The sequence below is a fragment of the Sinocyclocheilus rhinocerous genome, unplaced genomic scaffold, assembly GCF_001515625.1.
Source record: "Sinocyclocheilus rhinocerous isolate Xijiao unplaced genomic scaffold, SAMN03320098_v1.1 scaffold222, whole genome shotgun sequence".
NCBI lineage: Eukaryota > Metazoa > Chordata > Actinopteri > Cypriniformes > Cyprinidae > Sinocyclocheilus > Sinocyclocheilus rhinocerous.
Window position 1 is genome coordinate 402,962 of NW_015625652.1, and position 20,762 is coordinate 423,723.

General features: G+C 37.2%; 1 protein-coding gene across 1 annotated transcript; it reads right to left on the bottom strand.

The window, feature by feature from the left end:
• Window positions 1–3,741: 3,741 nt before the first annotated feature.
• LOC107705775 (ER membrane protein complex subunit 2) lies at window positions 3,742–20,282 on the bottom strand (the record flags this gene model as incomplete). Its single annotated transcript, XM_016509230.1, has 6 exons — window positions 3,742–3,824; window positions 3,997–4,082; window positions 13,161–13,218; window positions 14,606–14,691; window positions 16,539–16,603; window positions 20,177–20,282. Coding segments are annotated over 6 exons (465 nt in total), but the record flags the coding sequence as incomplete, so codon positions are not given.
• Between the last annotated feature and the right edge of the window lie 480 nt (window positions 20,283–20,762).

A 20,762-nucleotide genomic window follows, 5' to 3' on the forward strand; every position in this document is an offset into this window, starting at 1 on the left:
AATATATTCAATGTTTAATAATGGTGTGGATAAGGATGTTGGACCAATGAGATTTTACAGTGGCAGACCCACTTAAGTGGCAGAAAAAAAAATGTGGTCATGGTTAAGGTTGGTTGGGGGGGGATGATAAAAAACACAACTCGGATTAACACAGAAGATATAAAAGGATTTGACTAAGATTTGAATAACTGATGCAAACTTTTATGTCTGTACATAGACTCATCAACAGGAGAAAAAATGCTGTGACTTTTCATTATTTTAACAATAAAAACAATATTTAAATTTGATAAAAACAAGAATATATTCAAACATAAGATCACACACAGACAATAAATATACAAGTTAATAGTTTGTGTATACAAATATATATTTGTATATTTATGTGGTTAGCCACAAATACCAAAATGAGTGGCCAACTGCGCTAAAACGTTCAAATACATAAAAAATTATGTCAAAATGCCCGTTTTGGCGAGTATCCAGTTAAACACAGTCAGTTTTGAAACGTTAAATACCGTATTGAGCCGAATATAAGACAAAGTTTTTTTCTTGGAAATACAGCTGAAAAAACGCGGTCGTCTTATATTCAGGGTCTAGATTTTGACATGTCAACGACAAAGCCACAAGACACAAAAATGAGCCAAATGTGTCCAAAAGCTGTGGACGGGGTTGGAAGGCTCGTTACCGCCTCAAGTCCTGAAAACCGCACGGCATTTTTAGCTACCGTTAGCAAGCTTTGTCTCGTTCCGTGCGAGGTCCACACATCGAGGCCCATATAGTACGTGCTTGCGCACACATATCAATTTATCACAACACATCAAATCGTATAACAGAGCTGGAGTGCGTCCAATCGAGTTATGGATGGTAATCTTACGACTGGCAGAAATAACGTGTTGACGCAAACTGGACTTTTTTTTGGTGGAAAAAGACTGTTGCCGTTGCTGACTCGTATAAGATGATGAGTCTATCTAGCCGTTTAGGAAATGTTCAAGTGACTTTGAATACAAAGAGAGACAGTCAAAGAGGTTGAAGGAGTGAGCCAGTGAGATCAGGCCACTCAGAAGGTTGAAGGCTGCTTGCAATTACCATTTCCTCTCCATAAAGACTTTCAGATGTGCTCCTGCCATGGCGTAAACTGCGGCAGAGCAGTGCAAAGAGTGAGAGAGAGATAGACATGGAGATACACAGAGAAAGCAAGGCATGCATCAATCTACATCACTACTGAACTCAACACCCACTACCTGAGCATTCAACATCCACGGCCAACTTTACCCGTCTTCCATTTGAAATATGAAAGCACGTTTCTGTCTCAGAGTAATTGAAATTTTGATTTGATTTTGTCTCCTAATTTGACTTTAAATCTCAAAATTTGTCTCTCTCACAAATTTGACTTTATATACCAAAATGCTAACTTTAAATTTCACAATGTGATTTTAATTTGTAGATAACATTTAAAATAGCATTGTAAGATTTATAAAGATATAAAGCCACATTGGGAGATATAAATAAACATCTAATTGAATATAGGATTATTAATTTTATTTTACTTCAAATAAAATAAACGTACATTGAAATATAATATTATAAAAAAAACTTAACCTTATTTTAATTTCAGGTAGTTGCCTAGGAAACATTTCTCATTTTGTTTACCTCGATATACTAAAATAACTAAAGCTAAAATAAAAAAACTATATAGGCATACAAAAAAAAAAACCCACAAAAAACTAAACACGCATACTAAATACCTATACATACTAAACATTTGTAAATTTTAAATGATTAATAAAACTATTAATAAAAACTATAACAATATCAATATCACTGGGAAAACTGGGAAATATAAAGTCACACTGAGAGATATTAAGACTTAATTCTAAGAAATGAAGGAGCAATTACTTTATTTTTCAAAGGCGTAATCGTGCTTCCACATTCATTTCCTGATGAACCTACAAACCTAGCGATGGGTTAGAATGACCGACTTGTTGTCCAACAACCAACTGGTCGATTAGTGATGTAAACTGAGTTTATCAAGACTTTCCTTTCTAGTACACTCCATCTAACTGATTTTGACAGAATCTACAGTAGTCAATATTTGAAGTGGATCAAAAAAGTTTATCAAAGTTGTCCTAAGACAAGAAAACATTTTGGTTTTAGGTTTTAGGACAACTTTGATGAAAGGTTTTGATCCACTTCAAATGTGGACAAGTGTAGTCTAATCTGTGTTTGGTTTACATGACCAACCAGTGAAACAACACAGGGCTCACTTAAGACCAACTAGTTTTGCACCCTGCAACCTAAATCTAGCAAATAATTCACCACTTTGACACGTTTCTTTACCAAAGTAGTATTTGATTTAATTCTAATTAAAAAGTGTGATTCACTAGTGGCCTACTTGTACTACGGACTTAGTGTAGATAGCCGTCCGTCATAGCTATGTAATCAGCTGGTAGGGTGGCATTTGTTTGTCTTCATCTTGTTTTGACTGGTTGGGAGAATGGGTGCCACCTCATTCTCTTGGGAATTTCTCTTTTTCCCTTTTCTCCTGTTCTTCTTTCACAGCGTGGAAGAGAGATGTGATAATGCAGGCTTTGCCGGAAGAGGAGGGAAAGGGAAAAAGCGAGTCTGTGACCTGAAATAAAGAACAGAAATAGAAAGGGAAAAAAGAAAAAGAGTGACACTGACACGCCTATAGATAGGGGGTTGTCAGAGAATGGTGTGATATTAGAAAAGTTGGGCTAAGCGGGTAGATAATCCTCTCACCCCTGGATTTCCTCTGTCAGCTACAGCAATAAAGCCCTTTACACAAAACCGTGAGGTATCTAATAAGCGGTGCTCTCACCGAGCGACTGCATTCCTACGGCCAGCGCCCTCCGACCGGGACAACCAACTTTTTCTCTCTCTCTCACACGCATACTAACACCCTGTAGCCCCCCTCGTGGACAATAAGATCAAAACAATTAAAAGAAGGATGGAGGAGAGGAGACAAAGTAAGTTTCCTGCAATCCTGATGCCTGGCAGAAAGTAACCCCTGGCAAAAGAGATATCAGCAGGGGAGCACAGTCTTATCCCAGGAGTTGGAGAGGGGGCTCAAGGAACAAATCCTATTATGGCCCTACTCCATAGGACAAACAGACACGGAGCTTTCAGCAGGGCCACTGGCTGAGACTGGCATTTCACTGTCTTTTACTCCAGAGGGTCCCACAGCTCTGCAGCAACCATCGCACGTCAACCGAAGGTCCTGAGAATGACCTGCAAGATGCTGGTGAATGTGACCTCACAACCCTCGTAAACATCACATTCCGTGCGGACAACTTCTGGACATTTTACTGACACACTGGTGACTGATTAAATGTTTTTGATGAGATGAAATTATATCTTAAAATTATAGTTTAGGAAGGACAACCAACTTTTTCTCTCTCTCTCACACGCATACTAACACCCCGCAGCCCCCCTCGTGGACAATAAGATCAAAACAATTAAAGAAGGATGGAGGAGAGGAGACATAAAGTAAGTTTCCTGCAATCCTGATGCCTGGCAGAAAGTAGCCCCTGGCAAAAGAGATATCAGCAGGGGAGCACAGTCTTATCCCAGGAGTCGGCCCTGTTTTGCCATGAAAAGTAATTTTCAGAAAAGTGTTCTAGTTATGTTGTTTCCGTATGGGGTCAGTTGGACCACAGACAATTTGATTAACCCTCATGTTCTATCAATTTTTGCAAGAATAAAGCAAACAAAGACTCCAAAATTGAAACTAGGTAAGAAATCATTACTCATGCTCATTGATGTAGAGTTCTGACAGCTCATGCCATGCTTCCTGGTCTCCCACAAACCTGCAAGACAGAGTAGTGGTAGTTAGCTCATCAGAAAGGCCACTGTGGACAAAAGGGGGGTTAGGGAAAGGCTTGGGGGCCAACTCAATCAAATGCAAAACCTTTTTTAATTAAAAAGAGGAGGGGAAGGGAAGGGTAAAGGGGGGTCTAAATCCTCTTGTAAAACACTCACTGCTCCAGATATTCGTTGAGCTCGCGGATGGCCTCGCTGCTTTTGCCCTGCGCTCGCAGGATGGAGATCTTGCGCTTCCTTGCTGCCTGTTGAGTTGACATCAACAGAGGATTAGGGCTTTAGAGTTTCAAGTGTTTGTTAGCAACAGAAAAGAGCAAAGAGTGAAAGAAAGAGGGATGTGTAAATGATCATAGTATTGTGAGAGCTGAAGGAATCTCCGCAATCCCCTGGGGTTTTTTTTTGATCAGACTCTGAAGACAACAGGGACGGCATCACAGTCTAACATAGTTGGATTTTACTCCATCTTACGAGTTTAGATCAGACAAATACTGATTCTGAGTTTTAAATGCTAAATTCAATTTAGATATATTACAGTGAAGTCAAACACTGTCAGATTGTCACAAAATAACGGTACAGATAGAACATTAGACAAAGTCCTATTTCAGTTACAGAAATTGATCACCTATCACTTGGATATCCAGACTTCTGACTTATGGCAAATAAGTTAAAAACTGATTTAGCATTTTGTTAATAATAATTATAGATGTGATGTGTTACAAAACTGATTTTTTTTTGTGGCATATTTTTGTTCCAAATTGTATTTCCTTTTCTTTATTTTTTATTTAGACACTTGATACTTACCAAAAACATTTCTGTGGAATATTACACAGAGATTTTTAACCTAACCTAAAAAAAAAAAATACAAAAATAAAAAAATCTGAAAAAAAATTACGCTACAAAAAAAGTTTGTCATTTATGTGTAAAATTCATATTTAGAAGTTAAAATTCAAAACTATTAAATATGCTACTAAATTCTATTTTGATAAATGTTAAATCTAAAAGGTAAAATTTACAAAATTCAAATCTCATGTTCTTTTTCATAAAAAATTTAAAACGACACAAAGTATAGAAAATGCTCTTAAAAAAAAAAAAAACTCAACCTTCCAACCATGACAGGGGTTGTGAATGTTACAATGTATATTTTAAAACAGCCTTACAGCAACAGCCTAAAAGCATCAATCCTTCTTTGAAATAGAGTGTTATGTAGAAATAAATGCTGTCCGTCACTGGACAGAAGTGCATGTGCAGTCCTTTTTTTTCCTCCCCTGAGGCAGTATTATAATAAACAGCCTTGCACCATCAGATTGTCCAATATGACATTTCCTTGAAAGCATATTATTACTGCATTCAAGTCGTAAGTAATATAACAGCAGATACCGAGAAGTAATGTCTTTATCAGATTAGAAAGGGAGTTGGAGAGGGGGCTCAAGGAACAAATCCTATTATGGCCCTACTCCATAGGACAAACAGACACGGAGCTTTAAGCAGGGCCCCTGGCTGAGACTGGCATTTCACTGTCTTTTACTTCAGAGGGTCCCACAGCTCTGCAGCAACCGTCGCACGTCAACCGAAGGTCCTGAGAATGACCTGCAAGATGCTGGTGAATGTGACCTCACAACCCTCGTAAACATCACATTCCGTGCGGACAACTTCTGGACATTTTACTGACACACTGGTGACTGATTAAATGTTTTTGATGAGATGAAATTATATCTTAAAATTATAGTTTAGGAAGGAAAAACTGTACATTTCTACATTGTGTAACAATACACTAAAGTCAATCTTAACATTAAACAATACACTGAAGCAAATCTGCTGACATTTACAATGCTCAGATTTTCTAAAAAATAAAATAAAATAAATAAAAATACAATTTAACCAATTCTAGCTAATTTCCAACTAGTTGATCATTATTTTTACATTATGTGCATAACCAATAAATGGCAGATGTAAATAATTCTATACTGTTTTGCCTGAATAAATTAAAATTAGCACAAAATATCAAATTATTTCAAAAGCGACAAGTGAATTTATGGCATCAAACAATATAATGTAGAGTATGAAAAATTGATATTTCTCTTGAGATTTGCACAGTGTTATTAAACAATTATTCTTTTTAAAAAGATTATCTTTCAGTGAGTAATCCAAATGTCACAATTAAATATCCAATATCGACTGATACTGAAAAAAAAACTCTAATGTCAGATAACTGAAATTGTACAAAAATAAAATAATTAATTAACACTGACATTTGATGGAATAGACTAGTTTTTTTACACAATTAAGTATGGATTAAAATTAATCTTATTTTAAAACAGCCTTACAGCAACAGCCTAAAAGCATCAATCCTTCTTTGAAATGGAGTGTTATGTAGAAATAAATGCTGTCCGTCACTGGACAGAAGTGCATGTGCAGTCCTTTTTTTTCCTCCCCTGAGGCAGTGTTATAATAAACAGCCTTGCACCATCAGATTGTCCAATATGACATTTCCTTGAAAGCATATTATTACTGCATTCAAGTCGTAAGTAATATAACAGCAGATACCGAGAAGTAATGTCTTTATCAGATTAGAAAGCCTGTGGATTATGGCGCACGAGCATCAGCGAGGAGGATGCTCACATAAGGAAGAGCAAGTACCCATTTCAAGTGGTGAAAATAACACATTGCCAAAGAGCCGCGGGCCATATGCATTCACATAAACTTACAAAGCCCAGTTTGCATCAGCCACAAATAACGTCCGCCTTGTTCTGACGCAGAAGTGACCTTCAAGTGGATTACAATCTCATCAATCTGAAACAGAAAGTATTAGCCTACGCCAGATTCGACGACTTTTCCTGGAGTGGCTCTTTTTTCCCTTCACTGGTGACAGGAGAGCAAAGAGCAGAAGCTTTACCGTTTGAAGTGCCCCAGATATTATTTATGAACTGGCACTTGATAGAGTGGGTCTTCCCTAGTACCACAGCACGGACCAAACTTCATCAAGGCGGGCATGAGTCACGTCTGAAAGGCCATAAATCTGGAACTGCTATGATACCACCGCCACTCCATATCTACTTATCCATCAACCAGGCGGCCAGACGAACCTGCTTCACTCGCTGCTCGAGCTAAGGAGTTGATGAACTGCCAAACCCCTACTGTACGCAAGTCTGATAGTACTTACTGGATCAGCGGAAGACAAGGTTTCACATTACCGGGCTGCAGATGACAGGTGAAATAAGGCTAGAGCTACAACCTCAAGCTGTTTGGATTATTGTACGCATTCTGTATCGCTATATAACTTTATCCTCTAAAAGTATTCAAAGAAACTGTGGAACGGAATCAAACGGCAATTCCAAATAGTTTAAGCTATCAAATTGTATTGTTAATGTTCAGTTTCTGCCAACGAACGATTTCTTTGTACTCGATACTGAACAAGACGGAAGGCTGTTTGCGACCGCAGGTTATTTACTCGGCCCGCTTTCGTTTCCTCTTAGCGCACTTGGCACTGACAGAAACATACGGAGGCTGGTAGACCAGAGAGTCTTACGAAACTTTATTAAACAATGAGCTATTCCAAACCATTTCAGTCTCTTTATTTCTTTCCCTCCCTCTCACTTCTCTTTCGATGTGATCCGGGAAAGGTCACCATCTCATTTTCATTCTCTTTGCAATTCTTTCTTCTTAAGCATTTCTGAGTGGCTCACACCGTGAAGGACCTGGCTGCTTCTATCAACCCCTGGCTCCACTTTCAGACTGCCGTTGAGAGCCCACCTCCAGGGATTTCAAAGGCAAACGTCGTTCCCACAGGGTGAAGAGGAGTTGACTCTCAGCGCTGTGGTGTACCGACACGACCTGACTTCAAATTCATCCTCAAATAAGAGAATTACCTGCTAGTGGTTTCAGCATATCCAGACCAAATCTACAGGAATGGCTTAAGAAAAAAATGATCAGAAGCAGTCGACCCAGACCAAATCTACAGGAACGGCTTAAGAAAAAATGATCAGTAGCAGTCAATGAGTTCTTTCTAACAGTGTTTAAACGGCTTAGAATAATGGTCTCATAGAGTGTTGTTTAAAAAAAAATGGTTGTGTTTTCACAATAAAAACTAAATGTAAAAAAGTCCAAATTCATGAGAACATACAAATCTTCTGAAGCAATGCTAAAAGATGATAATTTTGTCATCATTTACTCACCCTCATGTCACATATTATTTTAAAGAATGTTCCAACTGTACTTGTCTACACAAATGCAACTCAAAAGGGTGTAAAGAAACATAAGACCCCACTGAGTTTCACTATATAGACAAAAAATATCTTTTTGTGTTGCACAGAAAAGTCAAACCGTTTTCTAAGAACTGCATGAAAAAAATATAGTTGGACCAAAATGTAGTGTCAGTTCAGAAGAAATCTGTTTGACCTTTACAAACTCCATCTTGTTCTGCACTGTAATTGCGCGTAATTCTAGGGGTCAACCTCAGGAGGATTCTCATTGACCTCAATTGCTTTCACAAGCACAACCATGTTTATCCTGCTGAATTACAGGCAGAGTGTAAGTGCTGAAATTCAGTGAATGCGGTAAGTCTGCTATGTCAAGCAGTGTTAAAATAAATAGCTTGTTAATAGGGATGCACCGAATGTTCGGCAACTGAAATTATTCGGCCGAAAAAGCGAAAAGACCAAATAAATTTTACCAAACAATGATATGACGCGATCAAATAGCAACCAGCGCAGAGTGAGAGGCGCACACTCTTTATTATACTGCTTTTAATTGTACAGTAAAAAAAAAAAATAAAAAAAATACATGCCTGATTCAAGAAGGGGTCTGATGGCCAAAAATTATTATTTTACTAACTTATTAATTTTAAGTAAAATTGTGCTTTGTTGGTATAATGTCTGCTAGTATGTTTAACAATGTTCAGTGTTAAGTAAATATTTTTGAAATTGTTGTTTTGTACAGTGTTTAATCTTGTTCGGTTTCGGCTTCGGCCAAGAATGTTCATTTCGGTGCATCCCTACTTGTTAACATTACATTTAAGTGTTTAGCAATGGGCACTGTTTTAGGTGAGTAAAGGTAGACCACTTCAAAGATAGATGATGGAAAGAATGAGCAATAGACTGATAGAACGAGTGATAGATAGGTAGGTAGATTGACAGATAGTTTGATAGAGCAAACGATAGAGCGATAGAACGAGCGATAGAGAGATAGAGAGATAGATAGATAGATAGATAGATAGACAGAAGCAAGGAAGAACTTCTCCAAATCATTGCTGTAGGTATTGGGCCATAATGAGCGATGGAAGGGCTAGGAGTTCGAACATTTTTTTGGACACCGCCATGGCAGAGAAACCTTGAGCAATTTTTGTTGATTCAACAATTTTGGTTAATGGGTACCACATCTATTCCACAGCCTATAATTACAACAGTTCAGTTTCCAATCTCAGCTCCGCATGCCTCACAAGTCCTCGCAGAAGTCGCCAATTTTCCGCCATTTTCTTGGATCGTGCCCTCATCCCATTCCACTGAACATGTTAAAAAACACAGCGTTTAGATAAGCCTTGCATTTACAGACAGGTGACCTAGATGATGTCATGCCTCCCATACCACAACCTCTTGTCACCCCGCCTGGGATTGGATTGTGGGAAAATACACAACAACTCTTCCATGGTTTTCTTCCATTCCCTTTCTCAAAACACATAGGATTTGATGGGAGGCGACTTGCGTTTGGATATCAGGAAACAGGCAAATCTCTTTCAGGGCCATTAGAAAAACCTGGGCTGAACCTAATTGTGTCAGGGTGTTTCACATGGTTCTCGCCTACACCATTTCCATAAGTGGGTGAATTCTACCAAGCCTTCCATGTCTTGTCAATGTGCATTCTGCACTAAGGTAAGACATGGGAATTTTCTGCTTTTCACTGAGAAACGTGCCCCTGATGGCTACACTGATGGTCTGTTTTGGTCTTTTGACATAGAGAGCTACCTAATGATAAGTCCTGAAAGAGTAAAATCCTACAGCATGACATTTCACAGAGCGATCAAGCAAATCTTTAAGAATCTGTCAGCCCTTTTCACTTCATTTCCCAGACTTCCTGGTTCAAAAAAAAAAAAGATGGCTGTCTGAGTGATCATTCACAAATGCACATTTCCTTTTAGGAGATGATGGTTGCAGCCGGTTTCTGCGAGAGACTGATGAGGTAATGAGACGTTGTTGGATAGTATTTTCCAGCGATTTTTCTGCTGAACTGTGTGTAAAAGGACCATTTCATTATATTGATGATGACAATTCAAATTTGGGTTAAAATGACAGTTCATAAATAAAAACCCAGTTTAACAATTTTGAGTTAAGTTTACCCAGTAGATTTCACAAAAGGTATGCGTGTAAATATTATATTTCTACCTGCAGGAGTTTAGTAATGGAATATCATATTTCACCTCATGGTTTTATTATTACAGAAGACAAAGTTCACGTAAAACGCAAGACTTTGATGAGGACGTCAGCAAAAATCACGCTATTGCCACATTCTTTTCCAAAGCGTGTTTGGCTTGGATAACACTGGGAAACATATTTCCCTGAGGGGAAATTTGTTTCATATCTTTTGGAAGTTAACAGAGGGGCAAAGCGATATGATTACTAGATTGTGAAGAATAATGTAACCACACTGGTTTGATGATATCCATTTTGCGTCGATCTTCTCAACTTCCCATTTACACGCCGTTAAATGTGCTTGCAATTTAACCTTGATCATGGGAATAGGGAGAGTGCCTCGGTTGAAATGCACAAAAAACAAACAGTGCAGGGCTCTCGTTTTCAGAGGGAGAAAGATGGATGGGAGCAGTTTGGTCCAACAGTAACAGATAGTTAAATAAATATCAATGGTAATGATATAACAAATGCAGGGACGAGAGGACAGAGGACAGGAGGTTTTTTTGCACCCACAAGATGAAGACATATAGCTTGAAGCAATTGCTTAAAATGAAAACCCCAACATTTTGTCATTATTTATTCACTTGTTCCAAGCCCGCTTGACTTTCTTTAGAAACACAAAAAGTGATTTTTTTTTTTTAAGAATATCCTGGCCACATTTCATCGTAACAAAACAGTACGAGGACTCATCCCAAATGATAAAAAGCATCAAAAAGTAAAAAAAAAAAAAAAGGTCATAAAAGTAGTTCTTGCTAACCTTGGCAGGTTTAGATAATGAAAGTAGCAGCAATGTCTGATGTGTGAAATAATTATTTTTCTAGTCAGATCTGATCACTAAATCATTGATTTAGTTAAAAAAAAAAAACCGTCCGAATAAGTTTATGAATCTGACTGATCTGGTTCTTGAATTCAACTCCCTTATTCAATGATTCAGTCAAAATGGTTATCAGTCCAATGTAGGAGATGATTATCAGTGTATAACACTATAAAGCTGTCATTCAAATATATGATTCAAAAAGAAAGTGTAATAACCAAATAGATTTTTTATTATATTTTTATCCTGTTTTTACATACTTTCTGAAAATTTATCATGGAAGAATAAAAATCATTCTGGTTTGGCACAATATGAGGGAGAGCAAATGATGACAGACTCTAAATTATGGGTGAACTGTCCCTTTAAGGCCGAAAACATGCAGAGAGAGATTACCAGGGGGAAGGGGGTCCCTGCAGAGCGCACATGAGGGTTTATTGACTTTGCCAGCAAAGCCTCCATGTGTTCAAAACAGATGGACGGTGAGGTATGGAATCCGTGCACGATGTCCAAAGAACAAAAGTATCTGCTTCATCACGCACACTTTGCCAGCCGAGAAATTTTTTTTAAAATATCTCAGCAAGTCCATGTGTAAAGACAGCGCAAAAAATGTGTTTTGCGTCTACAGGGATGGGCCAAAACAAATAAGGTTATGAAAACACTTTAAAACATTTATTTTCTTGCATCGCTGCACAGTCCTTATGTAAGAATGAAGGGCAGGTACAATATGTTTTGAGGTGATGGTGGAAAAATATTGGAAAAACATGGAGCAAACTTGGATACTGTAAACCACTCCACTGAAACTCAATAAATATTAAGTGAATAAAAAACAGGCTTCATGTGTTACGCCAAGACAAGACAAATCAATAGCTAACGGTACATTTGGGCTTTTAATACCCAAGTGATCTTTAAATAATAAATAAAGACTGAACCAAAAACTTTAAAGGGAGTTTACCCAAAAATAAAATGCACTACCGTTCAAAAGTTTGGAGTCAAAAAAAAAAGATATATATTTATTCACAAAAGAAGCATTTAATTGATCAAAAGTGACAGAAAAGACATTTATAATGTTGCAGCAGATTTCTATTTCAAATACGGGTTAATTCAGGATGATTGGACAATTTTTCCCGTCATCTCAATGACAAAATGTGCCCCAGTTCAACCTGAATTTAACCTAAATGCTGTTCTTTTGAACTTTCTATTGAAAGAAATCTGAAAAAAAGGATTATACTTTTCACAAAAATATTAAGCAGCAAATATGTTTTCGATATTTAGAAGTTTGTTTCCTTGAGCACAAAATCAGCATATTAGAATGATTTCTGAAGGATCATGTGACACCAAAGACTAGAGTTGGCTGCTGAAAATTCAGCTTTGTCATTCCTTTGCCAGGGATAAACTACATTTTGAAATATTGGTATTAAAATTGCAATAATATTTCACAATATTACTGTTTATTCTGTATTGTTTTTAGCAAATTTTTGAGCATTGGTATGTTTTGAATGGTAGTGTAACTTTGTGTGAAAAACAGACCAAAATTTAATTTGTTATTCACTGATCCTCACTTCTAGAGGATCACTGAGTCATTGAGTTGAACTCAAGAACCGAATGAGTCAATTTGTGGATGAATCATCAATAATGGTTTCGTGAACTAGACCAACCAATTCACTTAAACTTCAAAAACGATTTGATTTGTGAAGAAATGAAACCTTATGCATTTAGAATGACATATGGGTGATTAAATGAAGACCGAATTTTCATTTCTGGATGAGCTATTCCTTTAGGTTATCCAGAGGTTAAAGGTTAAAAAAAAAATGAAGGGAAAAAATCAGCACCCCTGGGACCTCTGTATGGAGTCTCAGGAAAAGCGATAAATCCCCATCTTTCAAAAGACAAGGCATTTATTTTTGCTGAGGTTGCCCCGGCCGTGTTTAATACAACTGAAGTCCATAAATCAATGGTCTTTGTTACCTCACACACTTGTGTGTACTGCGTTTGCGTGTGTGTGATTTTAGCTTTTAGCTAAGGTCACTGAGGTGAGAAAGAGTTTAACATATATGGCTGACTTGAGAAAAAAACAGCAAAACAACTTTTAACCACACTTTTTTGCTTACCGTATTAGTCGGGTCATCTTGTAGCATTGAGTCATACAGCTTATTGGCATCCTCATACCTTCAACAGAGATCATGTTTAAGGATAATCAACAGGAACACCGGTCATGTGAAATTAAGTGTAGGGCTATCACATAAAGTTCACAGTAACCAACTTTTTGTATACAGAGCGGCTTGTTTCTATAGTGACCAAGGCTACGTATCCAAGCGGCAGAAATAAACAGTCATTATTGTACCTCCTCAAATGTTGTGCGAGGTTTACTAGCTCCACAAAGAGTGTAATCCACAAACGTGATTGCCTGCACTCTGATTTACCTCTAAACAAATCAGCCTGCACTTCCACCACAAATCAGGCATCGTTTCGAAGCACATTTCGCTTATAAAGCATTCCGAGGAGAGACATTTATGAGTTACAGATGCAAAAAAATAAATAAATACACCCGACGGGCCCTTCAACCTGAACTGAGGATTGGAGAGCACAGTGTTTGAAAAAACGTTATGAATTACGATGCTGATCTCATACAGTGTTTTCTGAAGAATGGGAGGACAATGCCACAAGCACTTCACTTGTCATGTCGAATGAAAGATGAAATCGAGCTTGTTTTTTTTTTACAAGGGACAACCTGCAAAGCTAACGCTGGCGCAGCCAAGGCAGTCGGTCTTATGATCAAAACCTGTTTCAGCCCGCAACCAACAACAGAAGCAGCTCTGGTTCTTATTATCATTGAGCTCCAACGCCACTTCTCTTCTCACATCCACATTAGAGCTCAATAATTCTCTGGCACATCTCACATGGCACCAGCCGCTTTGACTCTATTCATGTAGGATTCAACCATGTGGGTGTGGAGGGGAGAGTTTCATTTAAGCTGAGCGTCTGATGGCAATTAGACCCAAATTTGCAGTTTATTTAATCTGACTGTGCAGGCGCAATCACTCACAATTACGGAACAGCCTCTGGCATAACTGATAAACACGTCGAAGATATGGTGCGCAGACCGAAACATCTGAAATCCTGCTGAAACTCTATACATTAACATTAATTTATGAGCTTCTTAATTGTTTGCTCAAACATAGAGACAGGGCGAATTTCTCTCAAAGAGGAAACGCAGAGCATAGGTACTATGTTTGGAGGTCTGGCCGGCTTTGTTTTCCCAACCAGGGAGACAAAAACAGAAAGAGAGGGGGAAAAAAAGAGGGACCCCCAGAATAATAGCGGGAAAGACCACTTCCGTTTTCAGAATTCCTGGCTCAGGCAAAAGAGCCACAGGACTACCGAGGGCTAAACCGTTCTCTCTCGCTTTTCCACTTAGCAGAAGGAACGGTGGCTTGCAAAATAAACAGTCTCCCTTCCCACGCATCCTGCCACTTATGTCCCAGAACCTCCCCTCACCCTCCCTTGTAGCTAATCCAAGGCCGTGGTGTTAAGACAGTGCTGCGGTGTGTCTTACCTCTCCAGAGCCTCCAGCCGCATCCCTGCTAATCGCTTCACTCTGTGACTGTCTGGAAACTGCCTCTTCAGCTCCTGTAGGCAACTCTACGCAAAACACAACAACAGTGATGGAGTTGACCAAGTGAACATTTTCCAAACAGTCTCCGTAAACTGGTTTTCCAAACATTCTCTGTCCTCCACTGGTCTGTTAAAGTCCTGTTGTAAATTCTTGCTATTGGTTGAGCCAGTGTGAGAAACAACCAAAAAATGGGTTTGTTTTTTTTCTAAATATTAAGATAAAATATTAATAATATATTTATAAATTTACACTACTGTTCAAAAGGTAGCCTGTTAAATGTTTTTGAAATACATTTCTTATGCTCGACCAGGAATAATTTATTTTATTTAAAAAAATACTTTAAATACAGTAATACGGTGAAATATTACAAATAAAAATAACAGTTTTTTATTTTAATATATTTTAAAATGTAATAGTCTTCAGTGTCGCATGATCCTTCAGAAATCATTCTAATATGCTGATTTGGTGCTGAAGAAACATTCCTTATTAATATCAATGTTGAAAACAGTGTTGCCTAACATTTTTGAGGAAACTGTAATATTTTTGTCAGAATACTTCGATAAATAGAAAGTTCCAATGAACAGCATTTTTAACGGCAGTGTTACTTATTTATATAGAACCTGGTTTCATTTTTTGTTTTTTGACTAGAACAGAGAGAAATGAAAAGTTTCTTTTATGAACAAAAAATCTACAGAAATAATTCAAAGGTTAGTGTTTCAGGAAAAACAAAATAATGATTTACATTAAAAACATGCAAAAATAACTGAAAAAATATGTACATTTTTAATTTTAAAAGGGTCAACAGATAATTTAATTTTAAAAAAATATACGCACTTTATAGGGTTAACATAAAAAATACTGAAACATTAAACATAAGTCATAATTGTTTGCCCAAAGAATTAATTCATGTATTCTTTGCACGACAGTTTAAACGAGTGACTATGCAAAGCCTGCTGGATTATAGAGCACTTGAAAATTATACTACAACTCTCAAGGGTGATGAAATGTGGGCTTCGTACATTTTTTTTCATCCACAGCATTTAAAAACTTTATAGATCTACTCTAAAAAGTGTGATGTGACTAATTTGACAAGACAATATTACAGCTAAGGTTTCTGCTGACCATAAAATGAAACAGTAACTTTCCTGTCCACGGGTGCCATGATAAACAGGTCGGCCATACAGCTGTGAGGCAAGACGTGAAAAATTGCAAGTGACGTGGGTGAGAATTCAGAGCACTGCACAGCGGGATCCCACAATTCCACACTGGCTACTATAAAAAGTAAAAGCAGAATGCTACTTTTATCAGTTCTTTCCCACTGAGATGTACAGGCCCCTGTTTTTTTTTCACACACTCATGACTTGGTGAGGAATGGTTACTGTCAAATTCAATGTTTTCCTGGTTAAAATGGAAAGTTTGCTCTGTGGCTTAGCTCGGCTGACCCATCATGCTCACAGACGGTTTTTCCCGATGTTTTCCTAGCCACTGGTAAGAACCTCTGAAACTGACTACTGTAAGTGTCTCAAGTCAACAAGGAGGATCCGGAACATCCCTGATTTTAATCTTAATCCATTTGTTTGTTTTTTTCAAAAAAACCCTGCAAAACATTGCATTTTCAACTGGCAAAAACTGTACTGATGTTTAACAACAAACCGATTGTTCAGCTGGCAAAATGTCTTTTTGAAAAAACGTTCAGTACACAAAAGCTCCATAAAACAGTTTTGAAAATTACATGATCTAGATTTATACAGTGCGGACCATTGTAAAGTCCGTAAATCTATCCCTCACAGCCTTGTTTTCATCCACATTCAACATGGCATCTTACCTGAAAGTCTATAGACGAGAGAGTGCGAGAAAGTTAAAGAAAACTCACCCAGGCCAGATCGTCACGACTGCAGTCCAGCGCCGCAATCATCACCTGCTCGTAAATTATCCAAACTGAACACAGGAGGCAAACATAAAATGACACCATATTAGGAAGTCCATTTTTCATCATGGTAGCAAAGATGACAAATGAACATCGAGGCCATGTGAACTCCTTTTGAGCAAACTGTGACGTTTCTTCTCTGTATCATTAGAAAAGACAATCTTTAGCATCCATCAGCGACATAGTTTGTCTTCGTAATCTCACGGTGTGGGCGGACAGATTTCCACAGATTTCGTGGAAACGTTCAGGAAATTCACGCCACGTCGCCAAACAAAACTAAGACGCCGAATTTTGACAAGAAAACCTCAGCGTATTCATCAATTTTATGTATCAGTTCAGTCAAACACCGCAAAGGGTGAGCGAATTTCACCCTCTATTCGTCATGACATGCGTTATGTGCTGAAATTGCGCAGCTATCGTCGTCTCGGCCCAAGAAGTGCGTCGTTACTTTGACAGATTACAGAAATTTTAAATTCCTACAATTAAATGCTTAAGTAATTACCAAGATGGCAACGTTTAATGTTCAACTTGCAACCGTAACAGAGCGAGTGGCTTTAGCTGCTCTATTTACAATAAAGAAAACCGATTAGGGGGCTTGGCTAATGGATCCAATTAATGAAATTAATGCTCCATGACAGACAAGCGTGTTTTGACAAGCATGCCCGAGTCTATCGGCTGAATGATTTCAAACGTGCTAATTGAGAAAGAACAATAAAATCCCACTGAACAAGAAAAAACTGATATGCCAAAACTAACAAACGCCTGGAGTTTTTTTTTTTTAGCTGTTTTTATGATTCCAAGTCTTGCTTTGATAATTACCATCTTGTTTCACAGCCAATTTAAGCGCTGGTTTCAATAAAAAACAAGCTGTGTAAAGTATTTACCCTGCTCTTTATGGACAGTATGAATCATAATCACAAAATAAAAAAAAGTTTCTGTAAAAAGACTACATCATGCATCAATAAAATACAACTCATCACACAGCAAGTGCTCTTCGTTTGTGTCAAGGTGCAATTTGTGTGAGAAGTAGAAGAAGACTTTCCCTGATCTTTGCTTCATTCTTTCCCAAATTAGATAACAGACCTAGACATTTGAAAAGATTTCTATAGCCATGAAAACCGTCGTTATTTTTTTGTTTGCTTGTATGAGCACATGTCTTGCAGTAAATTCCTTATTGAGAGCTGTTTGGCAACTTACAGCTTGGATCTTTCATTGTTGTTTGCTAAGATTCTTCAAACAGTAGTGTTGTTCTCTTACGAAACAGCCAAAAGACATTTAATAATAGTTATTTGAGATTACATGTGGTTTTAAAATAACAACATGAACGAAGGAGAAAAAAAGGCCTAAATTCGATTTGTGTAGAAAAAGAGCCCAATTTCTCCAATTGGTAAACCAAAATGGTCAACTATAGGAGTGAGTTTTAGAGCCAGTATGAAGGGTTGGAACACCTCTGAGATAATGATTTTAGCTGAAGAGAGTTTTGGCTTTAGTGGCTATGTTTGACAACACGATTGCAGGACTTCATCTGCTTGTCTGGCTTAGAAACCCATAACTGACCAAAGCAAATAAATATTAAGCCATCTGAAATGTTTCTGCTGTTTCCACTATAACCTCATTTCAATGTCAAGAGAAAAGCTGAAAAGTCTTTTTGTTATCGGATCTTTAAGACTAGGGAAAGAAAAAAGAATTGGCGCTCTTTTCAACCTTCTGCAATAGTCATATTCAAGCGGTCAGACACTCGACAGACAATACTTTTGTTAGAGAGAAAAATAAGCCAGTGTTTGTTCAGCAACTTCATATGTGTTTTTATCATTTTGTTTTCCCCTGGTTTTGGATCCATTAATGGATCTAAATACTTAAGAAAAAATATATAAAAACCACACAAAAAAAAAAACCTTTTAATGTTGAAATTTGGCATAACTGCTTATTTTGAAAAATCTTGCCTAAAGAAAAATAAAGGTTAATAGCTTCCACCACTGAACTTTTATTGCCCTGACTGTTCTAAAGACAGCAAAACCTTAACTAGTCACTTAGTGAAGTTTATCTGTATATATTTTTATTTAACCAAAATTTTAAGTTTTTAGTGGCAGTACTTTAAAGAGTGAATTTAGAAACAACTTCTCAGAGAGTTTTATCTCACATTTTAATAGTAAACCCTTTCCGAGAAGTTGTACTCTAAGTTCATTCCACTTTAAATCACTGCCACTACAGCCATCACACCACTGCTTTTGTAACACACTCAATGCCTTTAATACATTTCAAGACAATTACTGTCAGACTTCAGGGCCCGTATTCATGAATAATCTTAGTGCTAAGAGTTGCTCCTAATAACAACATTCTAAGAAAATTCTTAGAAATGTGGGTGTTTCCTCTTAAAATTAAAGAAAAGATCCTAGTAAAGAAAAACTTAATTCAGAAAGCATCTTAACCCTTAAAAGAGGTTGGAGTACGGACAAGGACTTTTAAGAGGCTTAAGAGTTTCTTTAGCAGTGGAGAAAATGGACGAAACATGAAGAGGGAGAAGAAATGTGTTGCACACAATGCATGACAGTGAGTTAACAAGACGCTACACATTAGATCATGCAGGGATTATGTTTGTGACCGATATTATTAGAGACACGCTAACATCTCCGACACTGCGCAGAAATGCCATAGCGCCAGAAATGGAAGTAATCACTACATTAACTACATTAACATATTTGGCAACTGGAAAAATGCAACTATGCAGCAGTGATGATTTGGGTCTGTCACAACCTTCTATAAGCAAAGTGATCACACAAACAGTTACAGCACTTTCAGAACCTTATTCTGTCGCTGTTCATTTCCTATAAAATATGTTAATTATGACAGCATGGTGAATAAAAAATAAAGAATATATATATATACACCTGTATACATGGGTCAAAGACGAAAAAGGGTTTAAGCATAAAAACAATAAGTGTAATAAAAGCATGTCAACATATTCTGTTACACCAAATACACAAAATAATGATCTTTAAAAAAACATCATATGACCCCTTTAAAAGCGCTCTTTTATTTCCTTATTAGACAACCAACCAATCACATTCTTCAAAAGACTGTGCCATAGCTAGCAACAGGGTCAGCCCCGCCTCCTCACTAAGATAAAAGTTTTTGTCTTTTCCTTGCTCAGAGTTGCTCTCAGGTTGGTCCTGAATTACTTTTAAGCTAAGACTCTTTTTAAGCTAAATTAGGAGCTCTCTGAGAGGATTCTTAGAATCTTTAAGAATACGGGCCCAGATCGCCTGCTGTGGGAAACGTTCCTATTATTTGTCTAATGGGAATATAACCTCAATATTTTGCGAGGACTATGATTGTTCCACACAATAAAATGTTATAGTTATTCAGCCTATTTATTTGTTAAATATCTGTCAGTTCTTCTATTGAAGGAATGCGCTTAGTGTCCATATGTGCATAAGAAATGCATCTGATCGTTGCCAGGCAGACATCACCCAAAACCGGATCTAATTATAAAAGCCATTAAGTTTTAATAAACTGAGGCTAAAGGTTATTTGTGTTTTAAAACTTCTTATAACTTTGCTTTTGTTTACTGTAAATGTACTTACTGTCATCTCCCAGTTTAGATGCGTGCTCATTAATCAGCTCTTCACCGACATCCACAATCTGCTCACTGTTCCTGTAATTCTCTTCTCTCCACTTACGGAGTTTGTCACGTGACAGTGACGTCGTCGGTTAACGCTGTGAGGTCAATGAAGGGCAAAGGCAAAATCCAACCTTTTTTATTTTCAAACAATACCCATAAAAGGAATTTAATAAAAAAAAAATCTGCATTTAAGTATATAATATTTAGCCAAAATCACAAAGTAACTCAAGAGTAACTGAAACGTTTTAAGATGATGGTCCACTTCAACAGCAAAATATAAATATTAAGTACATACATACATACACACACAAATAAATAAATAAATAAAACTCAAAATATGGGGGGAATCAGTGATGTAAGTCAAAGATCAGTACCAATGAAGTAATTTAAAATTAGCCTATTTAGTTATTAATAATTAAATAACAATTCTAAATAAATAATAATTCTAACAATTCAATAATGTATTTTTCTCTTGTTTTCTCGGTTTTAGGAAGTAAATAATGCAGATTCAGTAATAAAATAGACTTTATATGGAATTCATAAGTTTT